The 22,666-nt window shown below is 39.4% G+C and overlaps 1 protein-coding gene across 1 annotated transcript in view; it reads right to left on the minus strand.

The window, feature by feature from the left end:
• NFATC3 (nuclear factor of activated T cells 3) overlaps positions 1-22,666 on the minus strand; it is a gene marked incomplete at its 3' end in the record, with an annotated part of 105,365 nt that overhangs the window by 40,739 nt on the left and 41,960 nt on the right. Inside the window, 4 exon segments of the mRNA XM_079799669.1 lie at positions 4,807-4,979; positions 9,793-9,992; positions 17,739-17,901; positions 20,590-21,727. Coding sequence (XP_079655795.1) covers positions 4,807-4,979; positions 9,793-9,992; positions 17,739-17,901; positions 20,590-21,727 — 1,674 coding nt within the window.

The following is a 22,666-nucleotide window of genomic DNA, read 5'->3' on the forward strand; positions in this document are numbered from 1 at the left end:
TCTAATATAATTATAAGACGAATTAAATCCAAAGATGTGTAATTATGTTGCACAATTAAAAGAAGACATGTTTCGCCCTTGCTGGTTTAGCTCAGTGAATAGAGCACAGGCCTGCAGTATGAAAGGTCCCGGGTTTGATTCCGGTCAAGGGCACATGCCCGGGTTGCGGGCTCTATCCCAGTAGGGGTGTGCAGGAGGCAGCCAATCAATGATTCTCTTTCATTATTTATGTTTCTATCTCTCTTTCTCCCTCTCCCTTCCTTTCTGAAATCAATACAAATATATTTTTTAAAAAGAAGACATGTTTCTAAAAGACAAACACCAAGTAGCCCTTTCATCAAGAAAATATCTAGATCATTGAGATATCAGAATTCCATTTTAGACAATCTTCTTAATAACTAAATGAAGCATACATGAAGTACACATTTTAATAGTGAATTTTTAAAAATGGATGTAAATGTTTCTATAATGCAGTAACACTTTCCATTCTCAGGGTACATGAACACGTTTTTCATAATGCCTTAGAATATTTATTTATTTATTTATTTATTTATTTATTTATTTATGAATCTTTATTGTTGAAAGTATTACGTATGTCCCTTTTTCCCCCCTCGCTGACCCTCTACAGCCCCCCACCCCCCACCCCAGTCCCTCACCACCCCAATGTCTGTGTCCATGGGTTATGCATATATGAATACAAGGTCTTTGGTTGATTACCTCCCACCCATCCACCCTCCTCTGCCTTCCCTCCAAGACTCCACACTCTGTTCCATGCTTCCATGTCTCTGGATCCACTCTGTTCATCAGTTTATTTTGTTAGATTCCCTAATATGAGTGAGATCATGTGATAGAATCATTATTTAAATTAACAACTTTATTTATAAACAATGACCTTGGTACCACCTTTCTCTGATACTGATTAATTCCAAGTAGCTATATTTTCTGAAGGTCCTATTTTTGGTTCCCTCCCTTCTTCCTTTCCTCCCTCTCTCCTTGAGCTTCAAGCTATAGATTATACATCTTTTGATTGCTTAGGTTCTCTAAAGATTTCTTCTTACCAAATGCCTACATAACTTTGGTTTCTTTCTGGATTAAAACAAACAACAAAAAAAGTGGATTACACTCTCTTCTTCACACTTGGAAAACAGGTCTACTTTTAGTCCTACTACTTGTGTGGAAAACTGGTGGCTTTGAGGGTCAGCTGTGTTTTGTTTGACTAGAGTAACATTTTTTTAAAATTGATTTTAGAGAAGGGAGAGGAAGAGAGTGATAGAAACATCAATGATGAGAGAGAATCATTGATCAGCTGCCTCCTGCATATCCCCTACTGGGGATCGTGCCTGCAACCCAGGCATGTGCCCTTGACCGGAATCGAACCTGGGACCCTTCAGTCCGCAGGCTGATGCTCAATCCACTGAGCCAAACCAACTAGGGCGACTACAGTAACATTTTAGAGAAATTTAAACTTGAAATCCTTTAGGAAGCAGACATTCCCAGTTCACTCTGGCTCTTATGTCTCCTAATACCAAGCCACAAAAGGTTACGCAGATTGGGATCCCTGCTCCATTCAAACGAATGTTAAAATACATTCTTTCATAGGGGATGGGTCTGGGATTTAGGATTAACTACCACTTGGGAAGGACCAAGCATCAACCTAGATCTTAGAAAATACTTATGACCCTACTTAAGTTCCAAACGGCTCACAGAGAAGAGGCATGAAAACAAGCACTGACTGGCCGAGGGACTAGACTAATTAAAATTTTAGACATTTATGGTAGAAATTGGCCATAATAGGTACATCCAAAGTGTTAATGATGAAAGTGAGGTATCTCTTTCCCAACTGAGTGTCTGGGGTGAGGTCCTTATGATATCTCAAGAAAAAGAATTTTCTGAGACTTGCACAGGCGGATGAGTGATTTTTATTTGTGTGAAATTATATCCTTGGGTTTCCAAAGCCCCATTTCCCGCCCTAGCTGGTTTGGCTCAGTGGATAGAGCGTCGGCCTGCGGACCAAAGAGTCCCGGGTTCCATTCTGGTCAAGGGCACATCCCTTGGTTGCAGGCTCCTTCCCGCCTGGGCCCTCGTCGAGGCATGTGCAGAAGGCAACCAATCGATGTGTTTCACTCACATCGATCTATGTTTCTCTCTGCCTTTCCCTCTGTTTTCCATTCACCCTTAAAAAAAAAAAAAATCAATGGAAAAATATCCTCAGGCAAGGAATAAATAAATAAATAAATAAATAAATAAAATTTGTCATTGTGTTTAGAATCTAGTTATTAGAAGGGAGTTAAAAAAAAAATACAAAAACACTCACAAAGTCCCATTTCCCTCAATCCAGTCCTAGATGATGTGCAATTGGGGATTTGGAGAGCTAAGAGCAAAGCCTGTGTCCAAAGTTTCCTTTCCATGTTGGAATTGGGTCGGGCACAGTGCCAAGCTAGTTGCAATCCACTGTGCGGGGTTCACATGGCTGTGAGCTTTGAGGGCAAATTGAGGGGAGTCAAGAGTGCATGCCCCCAGCACCAACATTCCCAGGAGTCCCAAAAACGCAAGAGCAAGAGCTCAAACTCCTTTGTTTAGGGAGTTAAATATCTTAAATCTTCCCTTGCTTGCAGTGGCCAATGACCTGTTCCCAGGTGTGACTGATAGGCAAGTACCTTTCTTATTTCACCCAGATTTTATTGGGCAGGCCTCTATTCTTCCCCTGTCCAGTTCCTCTCCCTCTGACCTGCAGGAAACATACTGGTGGCACCCTGGGGAGTGTTAACATGCAACTTCCTGGCAAAACTGCATAAATGACATATTTGGCCTTCCTTTTGCTCCTTTCCAGTTATTCATAACTCGGTTAAATTACAATGGTATCAAAAGTAACAGAAATTTTTATCGGCATAATAAAAAATTCTACACGTGTTAAAAATCGTATTTTTGAAAAATATTTAGCAATATGAGAAAATGCCCATTATAAGTGAAAATATCAAAACAAGCTATAAAACTGTATCAGGTAAGCCCAACTAAAAATATTGTATATAATCCTGGCCTGCGGAATGAGGGTCCTGAGTTTGATTCTGGTCAGGGGCACATGCCTGGGTTGCTGGCTCTATCCCCAGTGTGGGGTGTGCAGGAGGTAGCCGATCAGTGATTCTCTCTCATCATTGATATTTCTGACTCTCTCTCTCTCCCTTCCTCTCTGAAATCAATAAAAATATATTTAAATAAATAAAAATATTGTATATATGTACAATGTATAAACAAAAAAGAAAACCCAAAAAATAGTCAATAGTGACTATCTTGGGCAAGTGATATTACAAAAGATTTTTAACACTACTCTGTATTATTCTACATTTTCTATATTCTCAACAATAATCATATATTAATTTAATAAAATAAAATAAAAAATAGGAAATGATTTCAGAGGAACTTCTATCTCGAAAACTCAAACTACTCTATGAACTTATTTAAATTGTTTTACTAAATATATGTGCTTATATGGGCACAGAATACTATGTCAGGATAATAAAAACAATGGCAATGATAGTTGCTTTTATGAAGAACTAGTTGACTTAGAAATTTGCTTTTCACTCTATACTCTTTTATTCTTTCTGAATGTTATACCATGTACTTGTATTATCTATTAAAAATTAATACAAGAATTACTTTTACAGTGATTTCTATTACCATGGATTTATTCAGTGATTCCCACAGTCAATAAGGAAATGATAAAGTATTACTCCAATTCAGCAAACAGCAAATGGAGGTACAAAAAGGTAATTAAGTAGATGTAATCCCAAATTAAGATGTGGTTAACAGAAATAAAATGGTATAACTGAAAGAGTACTAAGAAAACTTGTGCTCTAGGCACAGCTCTGTCACCTATAAACAAATAACCTTGGATGACTACTTGAGATACTTGTGCCTCAGTTTCCTCCCACACAAAAATAAGACATGAAATTAAAACACTTCTAAGACTATGCCTGAAAGATCTAAACAGCAGTCTCAATATTTCAGTCCTACTAGCTAACCTGCCAGAGGTCCACAGTTCTTTGGGGCTTGAGTAGATATCATGTTCTAGGGCCTTTTTTTCATTTCTTGTCTTTATAAATCAGGGGGGAAAGCATTTACTTTCTCAATTTGATATTGTAATTAAATTTATGGTAAAAACATAATACCCACAAGAAACAAAATCCTGTGAGTTCTTATTTAGCTGTCAGCTCACAGAGACAGGCATCTTCCAACATAAAGGCTGACATTTTAATTAAACAAAGATGGCCAAGTAATACTTAGTATCAGAATCATAGATTCATGATTTGGTCCTCAGGTGTCATCAAGCCCAACTTCCTCATTTATAGATAAGAAAACTGTGGTCAAGCCCTGGATGGGTAGGTCAGTTGATTAGAGCGTCGTCCAGATACTCCAAGGTTGTGGGTTTGATCCCCAGTCAGGGCATATAAGAGAATCAATCATTGAATGCATAAATAAGTAGAACAACAAATTGATCTCTCTCCTACCCCCTTCCTCTTTCTCTAAAAATCAATCAATAAAAATTTTTTTAAAAAAGGAAATTGTAGTCAAGATAATTTATCTATAGTCACACAGCTACCTAGGGTCAAATTATAATAAGAAATCATTTTCTAACTTCAAGATCATTACTCCTTCCCTAACCATGTAGCTTATTTTCATAAGATCACATCAGCTATCCAGAATCTGTGCCTCAGTTTACACTTTTGATCCAAACATCACATTACAAGCAAAATAGAAAATGACCTATTGTAAACAACATTTTAAAACATCATCACAAAGCTCACTTACAGCACTCAACAGGTATAGAAGCTGTCTGCAGAGAAAGGACTTTTCCATTGGGCTGTGGGATGTGTACACGAAACACAAGTCGTACTCTAGTATTCTTTCTGCCAATATCAGTTTCTCCTTTTCGAAGTTCTATATCTGAATTGCGGAGTTTCAAAATACCAGCACAGTCAATACTAGGGAGAAAAAATAGAAAAATTTTACTTGCTGACTGATAATTAGTGGTTCTAAATAACTCAACTAAATAGCCATTATTAATTTGGCAGGGAATAACTATCACTACCTAAAGTAAAAAATGTCTGAAAAAGGTAAAGGTATTAAGCAAAAAACAAAACAAAACAAAAAACCCTCATAGACACAGACAATAGTATGGTGATTACCAGAGAGAAAGGTGGGTGAGAAGAGGTAGAAGAGGATAAAGGAAAGATAAATGGAAATTTTAAAGAAATGTTTTTGTATGACAAAATGTAATAGTAAGTGTAATAGACTGTCTGAAAATATGGCTGTCAATAATTCCTTCCCATTCCTGTACTTGCATGCCCTCCTCCTAGAGTTCCTATGTCTCCTGTCCTTGAGAGCTGGCCTTATAGAATGTGGCCAAGTGATGCCATGTAAGTTATAAGCCTAGCACTTAAGAAGCCTCATAACTTCCTCTTGGAGCCCTAAGACACCATGATGAAGTTCAAATAGCAGGACAGAATGGCCGAGATAATCTTTAACTACTCCAGTCATCTTGAATGTTCCAAACCCAGCTGAGTTACCAGCTGGATTCAGGTGCATGAGTGATCCTAGTCAACAACCTATGAATTAACTGGCTAAGTGTAGACAACCCAAAGAATCATGAAAAAAATAGTTATTATGCCCTGGCTGGTATTGCTCAGTGGTCAGAGTGTTGGCCTATGCAGGTTCAATTCCTGCCCCCAGTCAGGGTGCATACAGGAGGCAACCAGTAGATATATCTCCCTCCCCCAACCCGCTTCAACTCTCTCTGAAAAGCAATGGAAAAAATATTCTCATGTGAGGATCACAAAAATAAATAAATAAATAAATAAATAAATAAATAAATAAATAAAGTTACTACTTAAAGCCATTAAATTTTGGGGGTGGTTTGTTTTACAGAACTAGATAAGTGAAACACAAAGTAAAAAGACTTTTTAATCCTATATATGTAATTAGACCAGAAAAGAATCACTTGTCGGACAACAAATCTCATTAACAACATAGATTTTTACTGTGATACTAGAGGCCCAAGTGCACGGATTCGTGCACATTGAAAGAAAATTAATTAGAAGAAATATTTTAATATCGCTATAATAGAAATGTCAACCAAATTCATGATCAACAATGACAGACCAAAACACACGCGTGCGATTGATGCCAGCAAGAGCTTTATATGTATTGCGCATACGCAAGTCAACTTACCCTTTTATAGACAGAGAACAAACTTGCTTAGCCCTGCTTTCTGATTTAGCTAAACTTTTTTCCAGCACAGTGAAGCACCCCAACTTCTCTTTCAGGTAATTGTCAGCAACACAGCAATAAATACCAACATGAAGCAGATTATTATTATAGATCTTGCAGGGAGAACAAAGGGTAAAATATTTAACTGCAGCAGTGTTTGACTATATCCTGCACAGTGAGAAAACCTGAAGTCATTTTCAAGGTCCACCATTTCTTACTTCTTTTCAGTGGGTCAAGTTTCTAAGCTTTCTAAATCTCCATTTTCCAGCTAGGGAGAGGAAAGCCGGGTGTTGCTACATGGCGTCATTACCCGGTGCCCACAGCGACCGTTTCTGGGCTGGGCTGTGAACCGCATTTTGCGCCATGGGGTCTCGGCAGAGTCGGCTGCGATTCGGTGGGCTGTTGCTCAGGGATGGTGGTGGGGCCTGTGTCCCACTTGGGGGAAGCCGAGTGTTGTTTTGTGGGCACCAGGTCCATGGTGCCGTTTCTCTGTAAATGGCCAGTGTGTGTCACAGCAGGTTCTGCGTTGAGCATCTGCCCCCTGGTGGTCAGTGCGCATCACAGCAACCGGTCGGATGGTCAGACACTTAGCGTATTAGCCTTTTATATATATAGATATTTATTAATAAAACAATCCATTAGGCTAAGATTCTTGCATTTCTAACTATATTACATACACTGAGTGGCCAGATTATTATGATCTCTGAACGCATAATAATCTGGCCACTCAGTGTATATCCTATATAATAAAAGGATAATATGCAAATTGTCCCCTCGACCAGGAGTTTGACCAGCAGGCAGGCCACCAACCGCCCATGTCCCCTCCCCCTGGCCAGGCTGGCCGGACCCCACCCATGCACGAATTCATGCACAGGGCCTCTAATACACACACACACACACACACACACACACACACACACACACACACATACACACTGAGTGGCCAGATTATTATGCATTCAGAGATCATAATAATCTGGCCACTCAGTGTATTTCTAAAGAATGCACACACAAAATTAGTTTTGGCATTTAAGATTTAACATTCATTGCCTTCAAAATTTATTACTAAGTATGGTGTGCTTAACACATAATTATGGTAGGAAACAACAGTACCTACAACATATCTTTGTTACTCACATATTGGAAGAATTTAGCAAATGGATAACTAATGATCAACATTCTAGTTCAAGTTTACTCTCTCTTATGGCATTACTGTTATTAACCCTCTTACAGTATCTACCAATAGTTCCAATTCTAATGCACACTGCCAAAAGGCCACAGAGGTCGCTTTGAAGGACAATGTATATTACAGAACTAGGTTATCAAGATAAGAACCAGTAAAACACAAGAAAGAATCCCAAAAAGAATGAATATTTTCATCTTCAGAAAGAAAATTTCTAAAAAAGAAAATACTTTTGAAAATAAATATTTAATTAATATCAAACAACTGCACTTTAGTTCAAAGCAATATTGATCAAATTATATCAAGTAGTGATTATTAATGTTAACATGCCAAAATGAGTCTTTAGGGGGAAACACCAGAGAGTATACATTTTATTAAGGGAGGTATTTTAGTAGAAAGCTAAGCTTCTAATAGAAAATGTGGAATAAGAGAATCAGAAAGGACAATCTTAAAACTCTGGCCAAGAAATGCCAGACAAGAGAAAAAACCAACCAACAAAAAACTACATATATCAGAATGAAAATAACTATAACTATTAAAGTCTGTTTACAACTGAAACTATATTTTAGATCAGAATGTAACTCTGCCACATCCATATTCATCTAGTTTTAAAAACAGGAAGGAGTTATGAGTAGGGTAAGGCAATGAGTACTGACATGCTATATTTAAAGTATCTTATAGGGTGGTGGCTCTATGATTTATCAGTTAATGAACTGGTTTTAAATAAAGGGTCTTACACATCCAAGAGAGATTAGGATTGAAATGACAAAGCCTGAGGGATAGTAGGCAAAACAAGGGGAATATCTACCAATCTTTTCCCACTTATTGCTTTAGAGAACAGTAGAGACATTTAATATATACTTATAACTCACTTATGCATAAATTATTTTGAACAATGAATGATCTTATCTGTCACTCACAAAATTTTACCTCCCACTATGTGAAACTATATTACATTCAATTACTGTAGCTTACCATAGTAATTAGTTCTTGGGTAAAACAAGCTCATTTAGCATTAGCTACCTTGTTATCTAAGTACATGGGAAAGGTTTCTTAGGTTTGGTAACTTCCTTGATGCTCTTTACTCAACCCTTTCATGGACATATACAAAGTTGCTAGAAGCCTTGGTTTCCATAGAATTCTTGTTTCCCAATCTAACAGTCCAAAGTGGATAAAATGGCCAGAGAAGTTTCAGGTATGCCTCTGGCAAAATAGGGTGAGGGGGCTAGTTGCTTGTTACTATTAACAATTGTATTTCTGCAATTTTGTCCTTTATGGTGTGATCCAGGCAGGCAGTATATGCCAGGTCTGTTGGAAAAGGGACATGAAATCATGACTACCAGCTCTATTACATGTGCTAGTCGATAAAAAGAGGAAGAGACAGACATGTTCAGACCCTAGTTTTCTGATTTTCCCCACACACACTATTAGTTGTGTGAGGCTTTCCTAATTTTGTGAGAATTTGTATTTTCTTTAATATATTTATTTATAATCTATTTTTTAGAAAGGATACGGCATTTTACAACATAAATACATATAAGATAAAAAAGAAAAGAAACAGCCAGGCTGGTGTGGCTCAGTGGTTGACCGTCAACCTATGAACCAGGAGGTCACTGTTGGATTCCTGGTTAGGGCACATGCCTGGGTTGATGGCTCAATCCCCAGTAGGGGGTGTGCAGAAGACAGCCAATCAATGATTCTCTCATCACTGATGTTTCTATCTCTCTCTCCATCTCCTTTCCTCTCTAAAATCAATAAAAACATGTTAAAAAAATAAAAAAACCACATACTAAAAATGCAGGGAAGAAAAAACAGGAGCTTGGGAACCCAATGACTAATGAAGCCAGTGTGCTAGCCCTAAAATGCCTATGTGTATATTTCTATTAGGGGAAACAAAACTAAACCTTTGTTTTAGCCACTTTATTTCGGGTTTTTATAACAGGCAGCTATATATAATCCCAATTAATACACTTGAACAAACCTCCATTGCATACTCATTTGGAAGCTGGCCACCTAAAGGTAGTCAAAATTTTTCTTAAAAGAAACATAACGTTCATAATTAGTCTATGACCTACTTGAAAAAAGTCAAAATATTTTTATTTCTATCACCTAGTATACTGCTTGGCAGGTACTACCATGGGTTCATAAATTTCTGCTGAATTGAAGTTTCTTTCTGGAAATATGCTACTAACCTTAGCAAATGTACTATGATTATTTACCTAATGTTATTCAGTTAATTTAGAACAAATATTTCATTTTTGTACTATAAAAAAGGTATTTTTTTTTTCAAAAGTTTTTTGAGGGGGAAAAAAAAAAGCTATTTATTTGGGGGTGTTTCAAAATACCTGGCTGACATATTGTTTTCAGGAAGAAGTGGAATTTCCAGAACCTTTGTGCTGGCAATAATTATCTCTTGGCTTGCAGTAGCAACTGTCTTCCCAGTGATTCGATGCACCTGGTAAAATGCATGAGGGCGTAAATATCGATCATCTGCTGTTCCAATAAACATCTGTAGATTTATCGGCTTTTCACTATAGCCCAGCAGCTAATCCGGAAGAAAAAACAGAAAAAAACCCCAATTATTATCCATGCATTTTTCAATAAGCTTACACCAGTAAATCTTTATATCTATATCGTATATATGCATATAATTTTGGTATCATATATTATTGATATATGAGGTATTTTTTATTTTTATTTTTATTTAATTAATTAATTTATTTTTTTTTACAGAGAGGAAGGGAGAAGGATAGAGAGTTACAAACATCGATGAGAGAGAAACATCAATCAGCTGCCTCCTGCACACCCCCTACTGGGGATGTGCCCACAACCAAGGTACATGCCCTTGACCGGAATCGAACCTGGGACCCTTCAGTCCACAGACCGATGCTCTATCCACTGAGCCAAACCGGTTAGGGCTATGAGGTATTTTTTAAAAAACAACATTTTAAAAAGTAGTAAGTGGGTGTGGTCTCCCTCCCAGGAGCAGGCCCACACCTTTCTTCCGTCTCAGGCCAGCCTCTCTTAAACTCTAAGGGTCCCCATGAGACTTGCAACCAGGGGAGCAATGAGGAGGTCCCAGGCTGACCCCCTGAACCTGTCTTCAAGGCCCTCTTTTCTTTGACTTTCCAGTGAGCCAAAGTACCTCCACCTAGCTCATTTCTTTCCTATAATATCTGTACTGAGCCAAAGCAGCCCCACCTAGGCTCTCTCCTGTTGCTTCTTCTATCCTAAGCCCTTCCTTGTTTCACTGTCCCCAGCTTTAATAAGTGTACTTCTCAAAATAAAAAATAAATTAAATAAAAAAGTACTAAGTGAACAACCTTCGAAATTTTGGAAGTAGTTTAAGAATTACAAAATTCTGGAATATATTAAAAGGGATCATGGAGTGTTTTTTAAATTTTTGTTTGTTAGTTTATTTTGTCCATTAGATTCCTCAGATGAGTAAAATCATATGGTGTTTGTCTTTCTCTGACGGGCTTAATTCACTTAGCATAATGCTCTCCAGGTCCATCCATGCTGTCACAAAAGGTAAGATTTCCTTCTTTGTTTATAGCCAAGTAGTATTCCATTATGTAAATGTACCACAGCTTTTTTTATCCACTCATCTGCTAATGGACAATTGGACTACTTTCAAATCTTGGCTATCTTCCTACATAATAAAAGGCTAATACGCAAATTGACCAAAAGGCAGAACGACTGGTTGCTATGACGTGCACTGACCACCAGGGGGCAGATGCTCAATGTAGGAGCTTCCCCCTGGTGGTCAGTGTGCTCCCACAGGGGTAACGCTGCTCACCCAGAAGCCGGGTTCATGGCTGGCAACAAGCGCTACTGCCACGGCAGGAGTCTCTCCCACCTCTGAAGCAGCACTAAGGATATCCGACTGATGGGGAGCGGGCCTAAGCCATCAGTTGGACATCCCACAAGGGCTCCTGGACTGCGAGAGGGCACAGGCTGGGCTGAGGGACCCCCCCCCCACCCAAGTGCACAAATTTCATGCACCAGGCCTCTAGTCTCTCTCTCTCTCTCTCTCTCTCTCTCTCTCTCTCTCTCTATATATATATATATATATATATATATATAAAACCCTAATATGCAAATATACTGAATGGCAGAACAACCAAACAACGAGTCGCTATGACGTGTGCTGACCACCAGGGGGCGGCGCGCGCGAAACATGGCGGGCATTGGCCATAGCAGGATGGTGGAGCAGGTGAGCAGGGGCACCAGACCAAGGCGGAGCGTCAGTCGTTGTCATCGGGGCAAGCCTCTGATGATTACTGAAAATTCTTTGCTCCTGTGGGCCACAGTCCCGCCCGTCACTCGCACCTGCTGCCAGCACCAGCCCTGCTCACACCCACTGCCGGCGTCAGAGCTGCCGCTTGAACCCACTGCCAGTGCCTGGCACCAGCCCCAATCGCTCGGTGCTGTCAGCGGGTGCGAGCAGTGGCTGCCAGCCCTGATTGCCCCTCAGGAGCAGGGGGAGGTGGAGAAGCCCTGAGGGGTGATTGGGGCCAGCAACCACCATTCGCACCTGCTGCCGGCGCAGGCCCCACTCACACCCACTGCTGGCACTGGCCCCAATTGCTCCACGCTGTCAGCAGGTACAAGTGGGGCCAGCGCCATCAGCACGTGGAAGCGGCGGCGGCAGGAGTGGGGCTGCCGGCCAGGAGAGAGGGGACCGGGACTGCAGCGGGAGGGGCTGGGCGGGGGCACAGAGGATGGGCCTAGACCCGCCCCTGTGCCCACTGCAGCCTCGTGGCCCACAGTTCCTTGGTGCATGAATTCGTGCACTGGGCCCCTACTTGTAAATAACTCTGCAATGAACATAGGGGTGCATATATTCTTACGAATTAGGTTTATGGACTTTGGATATATTCCCAGAAGTGGAATCGATGGTTCATAAGGCAGTTCCATTTTCAAATTTTTGTTGTTGTTAATCCTCACCTGAGGATATTTTTTCCATTGATTTTCAGAGAGTGGAAGGGAGGGAGGGAGAAGAAACATCGATGGGAGAGACACAAAGCAATTGGTTGCCTCCTGTATGTGTCCTGACCTGGGCCAGGATCGAACCTGCAATCCAGGTACATGCCTTTGACCAGGAATTGAACCCATGACCCTTGAGTGCATGGGGCAATGCTCTAACCACTGAGCCCAGGGCAGCATGCTATTTATTTTGTCAGATCACCGTCTTAAGCTTTTGCTGGGCTTTATTGCAGCTTTAGTCTGATTCCTCTGCTTTGAGATGGCAGCTTCCTTGCACTTGGTGGAGGTCTTAGAAGCTTCAGAGAGATCTCTCACCACTCCTATTTTTGGCCCCAAGTGCTTCTAGGAGAAAGATTTTTCTCGGTAGCTGTTTAATCCATTAAACCGGAAAGGGAACAACATAAAATATGGCTTGTATAAAGTATATTTTTCAGTAAGCATAGTGGAGGAGGTATTCAGCTTTTCAAGGCAGTACTTAGGTGGAGTATCTGGTGCCCAGCCCCAAGCACTGTCAGTACAAGTTGTGGTCAAATCACAGTGTCAGTGATATTTTCACTACAGCACTACTGCGTAGGTGGGTGGACAGTGTTCCAGGATATGTAGCTTCCAAGCCTGAGATTTTATGAGCTCCCTAATAACCTTTAAAAAAAATTCTCTTCTCCAAAGAAAAAGAAAATTATCTTCTGTTTTTGTATTATGGTTTAGAAAATATCCCAATATGTGATAAAAATATAGAGTGCCTAGTACAGTGTCTGGCATGTAGTTAGTGATAAACAATTAGCTCTTGATCTGCATTCATGATTCTAAGTATGGAATCAATCAGAGTTTCAAGTGTGAATAACGAGGTTTTTTTCCCCTATTATGTGGTCCTACAGATGAATGCTTTACTCCTTCACTGCTGGCCCATCCCTGGCTTTAGAGTGGAGTTTATAACTGAGCAACATCATAATTTATTGATGTATCCTCTGCTACCCAGGAAAGGACATGAAGACTTTTGCCTATTATCAGATAATATAATTTACCCGGGATGGTTTTCAGTCCTGTAACATTTATAGAGAAGCAATTAAAGCCTGGACCATTGCAATAGCCTTATAAGTGCTCTCCGTTTTTACTTTTGCTCCCCTACAGCCTATTCTCTGTCCAGGAGCCAGAACAAACTTATATTAACCGAAAAATTTCAAGCCCCTGCTCAGAACTATCAGGTGGCTTCTTTCCACATAGAACTAAATTCAAATGCCCTATGATGATTTACAAGGCCTATATGATTTAGGCCCTGGCTAACTTGTTGCCTTACCTTCTACTACTCTATTGCTTCCACACACTGCTCTGGCCATTGTGGTCTTATTACATGAACTCCCCAGGCTCATTCCTAACCTCAGGGCCTTCACACTTAATATTTTATTCCTCTGAAATATTCTTCCCTCTCTTCTTCATATTACCTTACTCCTTCAGCTCTGTACTCAAAGGTCAGCTCCTCAGAGAAGACCACCCTGTCTAAAATGCCACATCTCTATCCCCTTATCCTGTTTACTATTTTTTATAGTAACTGGTCACTTAAAAAGTATATTGTACATTTGTTTATTATCTGTCTTCCTCAGTACCATGTAAGTTCCAAAAAAGCAAAAACTTTTCTTGGTCACCACTCTACCCCTTCCCTCTTTTTACTGAGGATCAATTATGGAAATAGCCACAGTGAATGTTATTGCTTCAGCCAGTATTATATAGGTGACACTTAATAAAGAACAAAGTAGCATGTATTAAACTTTAAGAAGTTAGTGAGCCGAAGCCGGTTTGGCTCAGTGGATAGAGCGTCGGCCTGCGGACCGAAGGGTCCCAGGTTCGATTCCGGTCAAGGGCATGTACCTTGGTTGCGGGCACATCCCCAGTAGGGGGTGTGCAGGAGGCAGCTGATCGATGTTTCTAACTCTCTATCCCTCTCCCTTCCACTCTGTAAAAAATCAATAAAATATATTTAAAAAAAAAAAGTTAGTGAACCCTGGCTGGTGTAGTTCAATGGTTAGAGCATAGGCCCTCGCACCCGTGACAAGGGTTCCATTCCAGTCAAGGACACATACCTGGGTTGCATGTGGGAGGCAACCAATCGATGTGTCTCTCTCACATTGATGTCTCTCTCTCCTCCCCCCCTCTAAAAATCAATGGAAAAAATATCCTTGGTGAGTGGTGAGGATTAACAACAACAAAAAAGTTAGTGAAGACCCTGAAAGGCAGATTTTTTTTTTTTAAGAATAGTTTATTGAGCCCAGCTGGTATTGCTCAGTGGTTGAGCACTGACCCATAAACCAAGAGGTCACCAGTTAAATTCCAGGTCAGGGCACATGTCAGGGGTTTCAGACTTGATCCCCAGTAGGAAGCATACAGGAGGCAGTGATCAGTGATTCTCTCTAATCATTGATGTTTCTATCTCTCCCTCTCCCTTCCTCTCTGAAATCAATAACAATATATATTTTTTAAAAGATGCAGTTATATAATCTATCTATATATATAAAAGGCTAATATGCAAAGTGTCCCCAAGGGAGTTTGACGGGGAGAAAGGGAGTTCAATCACTCGCTATGACATGCACTCACCACCAGGGGGCGGAGCAGAATGAAGGAAAGCCCCTGCTGGCAGCTGGATGGCTCCAATTGGCCCTAATCACCAGCCAGGCCTAGGGACCATACTCATGCACCAGGCCTCTACTATCTAATAAAGATAAACATGTGTTCAACCTACTATATTTAACTGGAAGTTACAGTTTTCTATAAATGTTTACATGGTCAAGAAATCTATCAATATTTTCTGTTGTAATTTCTTTATATATATTTTGGTGTAAGTTAATAAATATTAAAGTTTTAATTAAATGGAAAATCCTATCTAAAAAGAGGGAATATGCTAATTGATCCTCACGCCATCACAAAGATGGTGGTGTCGACAGCCAATAACGAGGGAATATGCTAATTGACTGTCACGCCCTCAAATATGGCAGTGCCCACAGGCACAAGATGGCAGCGCCCAGTCCTCTCACCCCCTCCGGGGCGGCAGGTGCGCGGCAAGGCCTCCGGAGTCCCCCAGTCCCCTCAGCCCCCCAGTCCCCCAGGGCTGGCCCAAGGCACAGGCAAGCCTCAGATGGCGGCTGCCCAGCTGCCCAGGGCCGCCCCGAGGCTCAGGTAACCAGGGCCAGCCTAGGCTTGCACTGCTAGCAGTGGCAGCAGCAGAGGTGTGATGGGGCATCGCCTTCCCCTGATCACCGGTCGCCTCCCACCCCGTGAGAGGGGGCAGGCTGAGCTGAGGGCCCCCCCTCCAGTGCAGGAATTTTCATGCACCGGGCCTCTAGTATTCCATAAAGAAACAATACAAAATAAAGTATAAATAAGTCAATAACTAAAGAAGAAATGGCAAGAGTGTGGGAATATGTATGCATATGCACACAAGTTAACTTCAGCCATTTTTCTCTTTTGGTTTGTATGGAGGCAGATGTATAAGTGACAAAGCAGAATGAGATTTATCCACAATTCTAAAGAGGTGAAAAGGTGAAGGTAGAAAGGAGTGATATACTGTTTTAACTAAATTATTCATTTAACCCTAAAACTCCAATGGAGTATATGTCATTTTTTCCAGTTTATAGATGAAGTATCTAAAGTTAAGAAAGATCAGGGAACTACCCTAAACTGATGGCTAATATATGATTATCCACTCCTTTCTGCCCTATCTGCTTTTTCTTACTCTTTCTTATTTAATCCTAAATTGGACAAATTATTCTATGGAACCAACTGTTTATCTAGTAGAAAAAGAAATACCAATAATTTTACCACTCGCCCTTAAGTACTGTGAAGGGGACAGTATCCATCCTGTCATCTCCAGAGCCTAGTATGTAGTACCTACCACATTATAGGCATTCAATCATTGTTGAATGAACGAATTTTGGAATAGGAGTACAACTAGTTGGAGCAAAGTAACTCATGAGGTTAGCCAATAGAACTATTTAAATAAGAATTATAGCCACTAAAGTAGGTGTTCAAAATGAAGTAGTTACATCTAAAATAAAGAACACAAATAAAAAATTTTATTGCTATCTATTAAGTTACCCAAATATCACATAACGTACCAGTAAGTACTATATACCAAAGTATCCTAGTCATATTAGATGACTCACATTAATGCCTGCTTGGTAAAGACATAAGCCACTTGTCCTTTATACTTGGATAGTAAAATGAACCAGTAATAGGAGAAGGTAATTATGCATATAAAATTTCAAAGGGAATACATTTCGTAACATATATTTTGGCCAACATCTGCTCCAAGTGTTCATACTATTGCATAAGAAAAATAGGGCTTCTCATTTGCATCTTGGGAATTTTAAAAGAACATGAAATAAGTTAGACTATCATCCCATCCCATTTTCAGAGGAGCATTATGTTACAGGCAGTAAACAAATTCTTGTTAATATTAACACTACTCTCTAAAAACATTCTTCTAGTATCAGTATACTTCTCTTCAGGCCACCCTCTGCTTCATAAAAGAAAGTAATGTTTGTTATGTTTCTGTATCGTTTCCATAGCAAAGGTCTGTGCCTGCTTAATTTAACTAAAGCTGGGGGGTAAAGCCCGAAGGACACTATAGGACAGACTAGAGCAGCTTCAATAAGAGTAGTTCTATTATCAGTTCTATTAAATTACTTAGGGGGAAGGGATTCCAATATATTAGAATCATGACAACACATTGTAGGGATACTAAAAATACAAAATTAAATTTCCATACTATAAACTGCTTCAAAGTGAAAATGCACACATAACAATATCATATAAAATATCATCACTTGCATAACTCATGGACACAGACAATAGTGCAGTGACGGCCTGGGGTGGGATAGGAGCCAGGTGGAGGAAGGTAAAGGGGGGAAAATAGGGGACATCTGTAATACTCTCAACAACAAAAATAAATAAATAAAAATAGCTAATGAAACTACATAAATAGATATGGAGGAGGAATGGGGAAAATACACAAAAATAACTAGTAGTAGACTGGTGATTTTTTTTCATTTGATTTTCTAAATTGCTGTAATAAATAATATTTCTTTAAAAATAATTTTTTCCCTAGAGTTTCCCCAGGTGCAGAGTCGATCCAGGAGGAATATCTTTTAGCCTAGCAAAAATAAAACACACAAAAAAACCCTCAATGTGGAAGTGCTGCCATATCAACAAGGACATAAAACCTCAACAGAGGCTTTCTAGTTTTGAATTTTCTCTCTCAGTAGTACCTAACTGAATAGACTCCATCATTAACAGATGTATGGTATTTGTATACCTTCACAACAGGGTGTCCACCAGTAGATGCTTTTACTGCTCCTCGGCTACCTTCAGTTTCATAATGGGCTCGATGATGAGTTTTAGGTTGCACTTCTATTTTCAGTTCACATTGTCCAAAATGAGTAGGTAAAGGCCAGTCTAGTGGAGGTAATGAAGATGTGCTATAAACAAAACACAGAAAGACGCATTTCACCATGCTATTATTGCCAAGCAATGATTCAAATCACTTATTGTCAGCACCAACACTTCTTCCTGTGGTCTTGGAAACAAAGTATTCCCAAGTAAAGCTTCACTTAATAAGTTACACCATCCTATATGGTGGGTGTTTAAGAAATAATGGATTTAATGATCACTTCTTAACCTGAAGAATAAAATTGATTTTATCATCTTTAGTTTCCTGTATTTTTTAAAAAAGGACAAAGTCTAACATTTATAAATCTGTAACTTTCTCAACTGTGTGTGCATAAGTACAAAAACCATCAAAATAGTAATAATTTGATTTCTTAAAAAAAGATGCACATCTCTGTATATGTATCAGTATCTCTCCAAGGATCCAGAGGTCCCTGTGTCTCAGGATATATGTCCCCCTCCCTGGTGTCAGGCTATAAAAGTCAGTCTACTATACATGTGGCTCCCCCCTTTCCTTCCTATTGCTCTTTACCCTGTCTCTCTGAAATATTGACTATAGTTAGCAATGTACTGCAGTTTGAGGTAAAATTTTAATTTTAGTACATACCTGGCTTTAAAAATATAAGGCCTATCACTGCAGCATCTCAAATGATCAGTAAGATAATTTCAACAGCTTAAAGGGCTACAGGTTCATTTAGATATACTAACATTGAAAATACAGAATCGGAAAAGAAACAACTTATATAGCTCTAGGTCAAATGTTAATGAACCCAAAGCCAGAATGATTTGTATTAAAGTAATATCTTCTCGCCCGGCTGGCGTGACCTATGAACCAGGAGGTCATGGTTTGATTCCCAGTCAGGCACATGTCTGGGCTGCAAGCTCGATCTCCAGTTTGGGGTTGCAAGAGGCAGCCGATCAATGACTCTCTCTCATCATTGATGTTTCTATCTCTCTCTCCTTCTCCCATGCTCTCTTAAATATACTGAGTGGCCAGATTATGATCTCTGAACGCATAATAATCAGGCCACTCAGTGTGTGTGTGTGTGTGTGTGTGTGTGTGTGTGTATTAGAGGCCCAGTGCATGAATTCGTGCATGGGTGGGGTCCAGCCAGCCTGGCCAGGGAGAGGGGACATGGGAGGTTGGCCGGCCTGTCTGCTGGCAGAACTCCTGGTCCAGGGGACAATTTGCATATTAGCCTTTTATTATATAGAATATACACTGAGTGGCCAGATTATTATGCATTCAGAGATTATAATAATCTGGCCACTCAGTGTATATATTTTTTAAAAGTAATATCTTCTCAATGATTAGTATGGGACTTTTAAGGTCTCTTCTACCTTCTAAAATGCTATTATTCCTATTGTAAATTTCTAAATTATTTCATTGATTCTTGACTGTCCTCAGTCTAGCTTTACGGGATACTGTGTAACTCAACAGTATTAATTTTTATTACTCTCATTTAGTTTCTGCAGTTGTTCTACAGACTTAAACAAACGCCTAATAAGATAAAGATTATTTTCAGAAGCAGAGTGATAATCTCAAAGGTATCTTCAGAACTATAATTTTACATTATTTTTCTAAAGATCTGGATACATAAACATTCATACCAATGAAAAAGCTTTTTGAACAAAGTAAACAAACTCAACTCTATGTGGTGATTTAATACATGGTAAAGTTATCTTTTCTAATCAATTATATTAGAAAGATCCTATAAGTGGTATTGTTATGACTGATTAGCCATTTGGAAAATAAAGTCCTTAGCTGGACTTAAGAGTCTATTTAAATATATACATATAAAATTTACAAATACAATATGTAGTACAAACACTATAAATATTTACAATATAAATATATATTATGTTACATTTATTATACATATAACAACTATTAGAAACATGTGAAAATTAGATTTTTATCTATCTTTAAATTATTTTAGAGTGGAGTAAGGCTTTCAAATATAACACAAAACTCAAAAGCCATAAATTTGAATACATAAAATTTTAAAATTCCTCTACACAGTGAAAAAAAATCACAAATTTATGAAGTTAAAAGACAAAAATTAGGGTAAAAAAACCACTTGCCACAAATATGAAAAGGCAAATTTCATTTTTATATTGAACTCTTAAAAATATAAAAAGCTTATTCCCCATTAATTTTACTAGTAACTTAATTCATACTATAATCCATCTTTTACAAAAACCTTTTTTAGGTAAGAAAATTCCTTCTAGCTCTGGCCTGGTAGCTCAGTTGGTTAGAGCGTTGTCCCAATATGGCCAAGGTTGCAGATTCGATCCCTGTTCAGGGCACATACAAGAAACAACCAATAAATGCATAAATAAGTGAAACAACAAACCATGTCTCTCTCTCTCTCTCTCTCTCTTTCTCTCTGTTTCTGTCTCTCCCTCTCTCCCCCCTTCTTCTCTCTTTCTAAAAATCAATAAATTAAAAAAAGAAAATTCCTCCTAGGGATTCTTAAATGTAATTTGTTATCTACAATTCATTATCTACACACTTTAAAATTATAACTTTAGCCTATCTAAAGATACTTTTAAGACTCAAAAGAAAATAAATGCAGACTTTAAGTTATTTGTCTGGAAGAAACAAAAAACATAAAAGAGAAGAAAAAATGGTCAAACCATTCCATATAGATAATGTAGTTTACATGCCACCAATAATCCATAAGTATGAATGACAGGCAACCATTTCATCAACTCACCGAAATATAGGGGTGTGGCCAGGCTTGGGTTTGCTCCAGGTAAAGGGTGAAGGAACTGAAAGAAAGTGGTCACCAGATGAATCTTTCTTTAAAGGATACTGAGATCCAATGCCATCATCTATTGAAGTCTCCCGGGATGGTGATAAATTCCCTTGGTCATCTGAACAGAGCTCTAAGTTTCCTGGTAGTACAGTAGCTTGATCTTCTGAAGTCTTCCTTGTTTTTAGAGGGATATCAGTCTCTACATAGTACTGAAATGGTGGAAGAAGTGCTGGACCAAGGCCTGATCCACCCTGGACAGAAGCATTGAGCCAGGTATCTTCTGTTACACTTCCCCTGGGGGAGTGACCAGGAGAAGGAACAGGTGAGTGATGGGGTGAAAGGGACCCAGCATAACAAACCTCAGCACTAGAGTGTCGCCGTTTCCCACAGGGGGAAGTAGGCCTTGATGAGGGCCCTGAGGCTGGCCTGGGGCTCAGCCAATTCTCATCAGTGATACTAGATCTAGGAGAGTGGCAAGGAGATTGCCTGGGTGACAGTGAGTGTCCAAGTCCATATTGTTGATGCCAGGATTCTTCTCCAGGGCAGCCCCCTGGAGAGCCACCAGGAGAAGTCAGAGGGGATCCAAGAGTAAATCGGGCAGCAGCTTCATTCAATTCTGAATCCACATCATCATAAATATGTGAAAGAGATTCACAAGAAGATGCATCTGAGAACCAGCTTCTAGAAGAGATGCTGCTGGCAGGACTAGGACTAAGGGAAGACTCCCGGTAAGATGGCTCAAGAGGAAGATAGAGATGATCTCTAGAAGGTCTTTCCAAATATTCCTTTTCTGGGTCATTTATGTGTAGGTCATCTTCATGAGCATCTACTTCTTGATGACAATTAGGAGAGATGGATGTGATTTGAATACTTGGGCACTCAAAGGGTTTGGGACCACCTAATGGGCTGTATTTAGATTCTGGAATCTCACAAGTTCCTTCATAGTTTTTGTGACCTTGGAGCTGAAACGATGATGACAAAACAGAAGGGTGAGACGGTAATCCATGATGTGGTAAGCAAAGTGGTGAGTTTAAAGTAGATGGAGGTGGATCTACATTAAAGATGTAAATGGATGCACAATCATCTGGTTCAAGATCTATGAAAGGGAAGCAAAAAAAAAAATCAACAAAACAAGAAATTAGAAAACTTAGATGTATAAATTACTAGATGAGAAAGTAAATAATAATAATCTTGAGAGAAAAAAGGGGGACATAGGAGTACATTAGCTCCATTAAGAGCTGTGTGTGGCCCTAGCCAGTTTGGCTCAGTGGATAGAGCGTCAGCCTGCGGACTCAAGGGTCCCAGGTTCGATTCCGGTCAAGGGCATGTACCTTGGTTGCAGGCACATACCCAGTAGGGTGTGTGCAGGAGGCAGCTGATCAATGTTTCTCTCTCATCGATGTTTCTAACTTTCTATCCCTCTCCCTTCCTCTCTGTAAAGAATCAATAAAATATATATTTTTAAAAAAAGAGTGGTGTGTGGACCTAGCTGATGTAGCTCAGTTGGTTGAGTGTCATCTCATGGACCAAAAGGTCACTGGTTGGATTCCTGGTCAGGGCATATGCCTGGGTTTTGGCCTCAATCCCCTGTAGGGGTGTGCAGGCGGCAGCCAATAGATGTTTCACTTTCACATAGATGTTTCTCTTTCTCCCTTCCTTTCTCTCTAAAAGTCAAGAGTGGTATGTTTAACCAAATGTACTGGTTATTTCCATAGATCTATATATAATGTTTTTCTATTTCCATACTTTCTAAAATGAGAATCAGAAAACATTATCTGAAAACAATAAATGCTTTACAAAAAAATCATATTCATAATTCTAAAAAATATTAATAGAATTATAGAATGATATAATCATACAAATTCAGCCTCATCTGGAGTCTTAGGCTAAAACAGAGTAAAGAATAAAACTGAGTCTTTGAAAGGTTTTTAGTTGTAAGGTATACACATTAAGTTTATTCATGAAAAGGATTATGGACGCAACTCAGGAGATCAAGACTCTAGTCTACCTGTGCCATTAACAGTGAGCTCTTAAT

This window comes from Cnephaeus nilssonii (genome assembly GCF_951640355.1).
Source record: "Cnephaeus nilssonii genome assembly, chromosome: 20".
NCBI lineage: Eukaryota > Metazoa > Chordata > Mammalia > Chiroptera > Vespertilionidae > Cnephaeus > Cnephaeus nilssonii.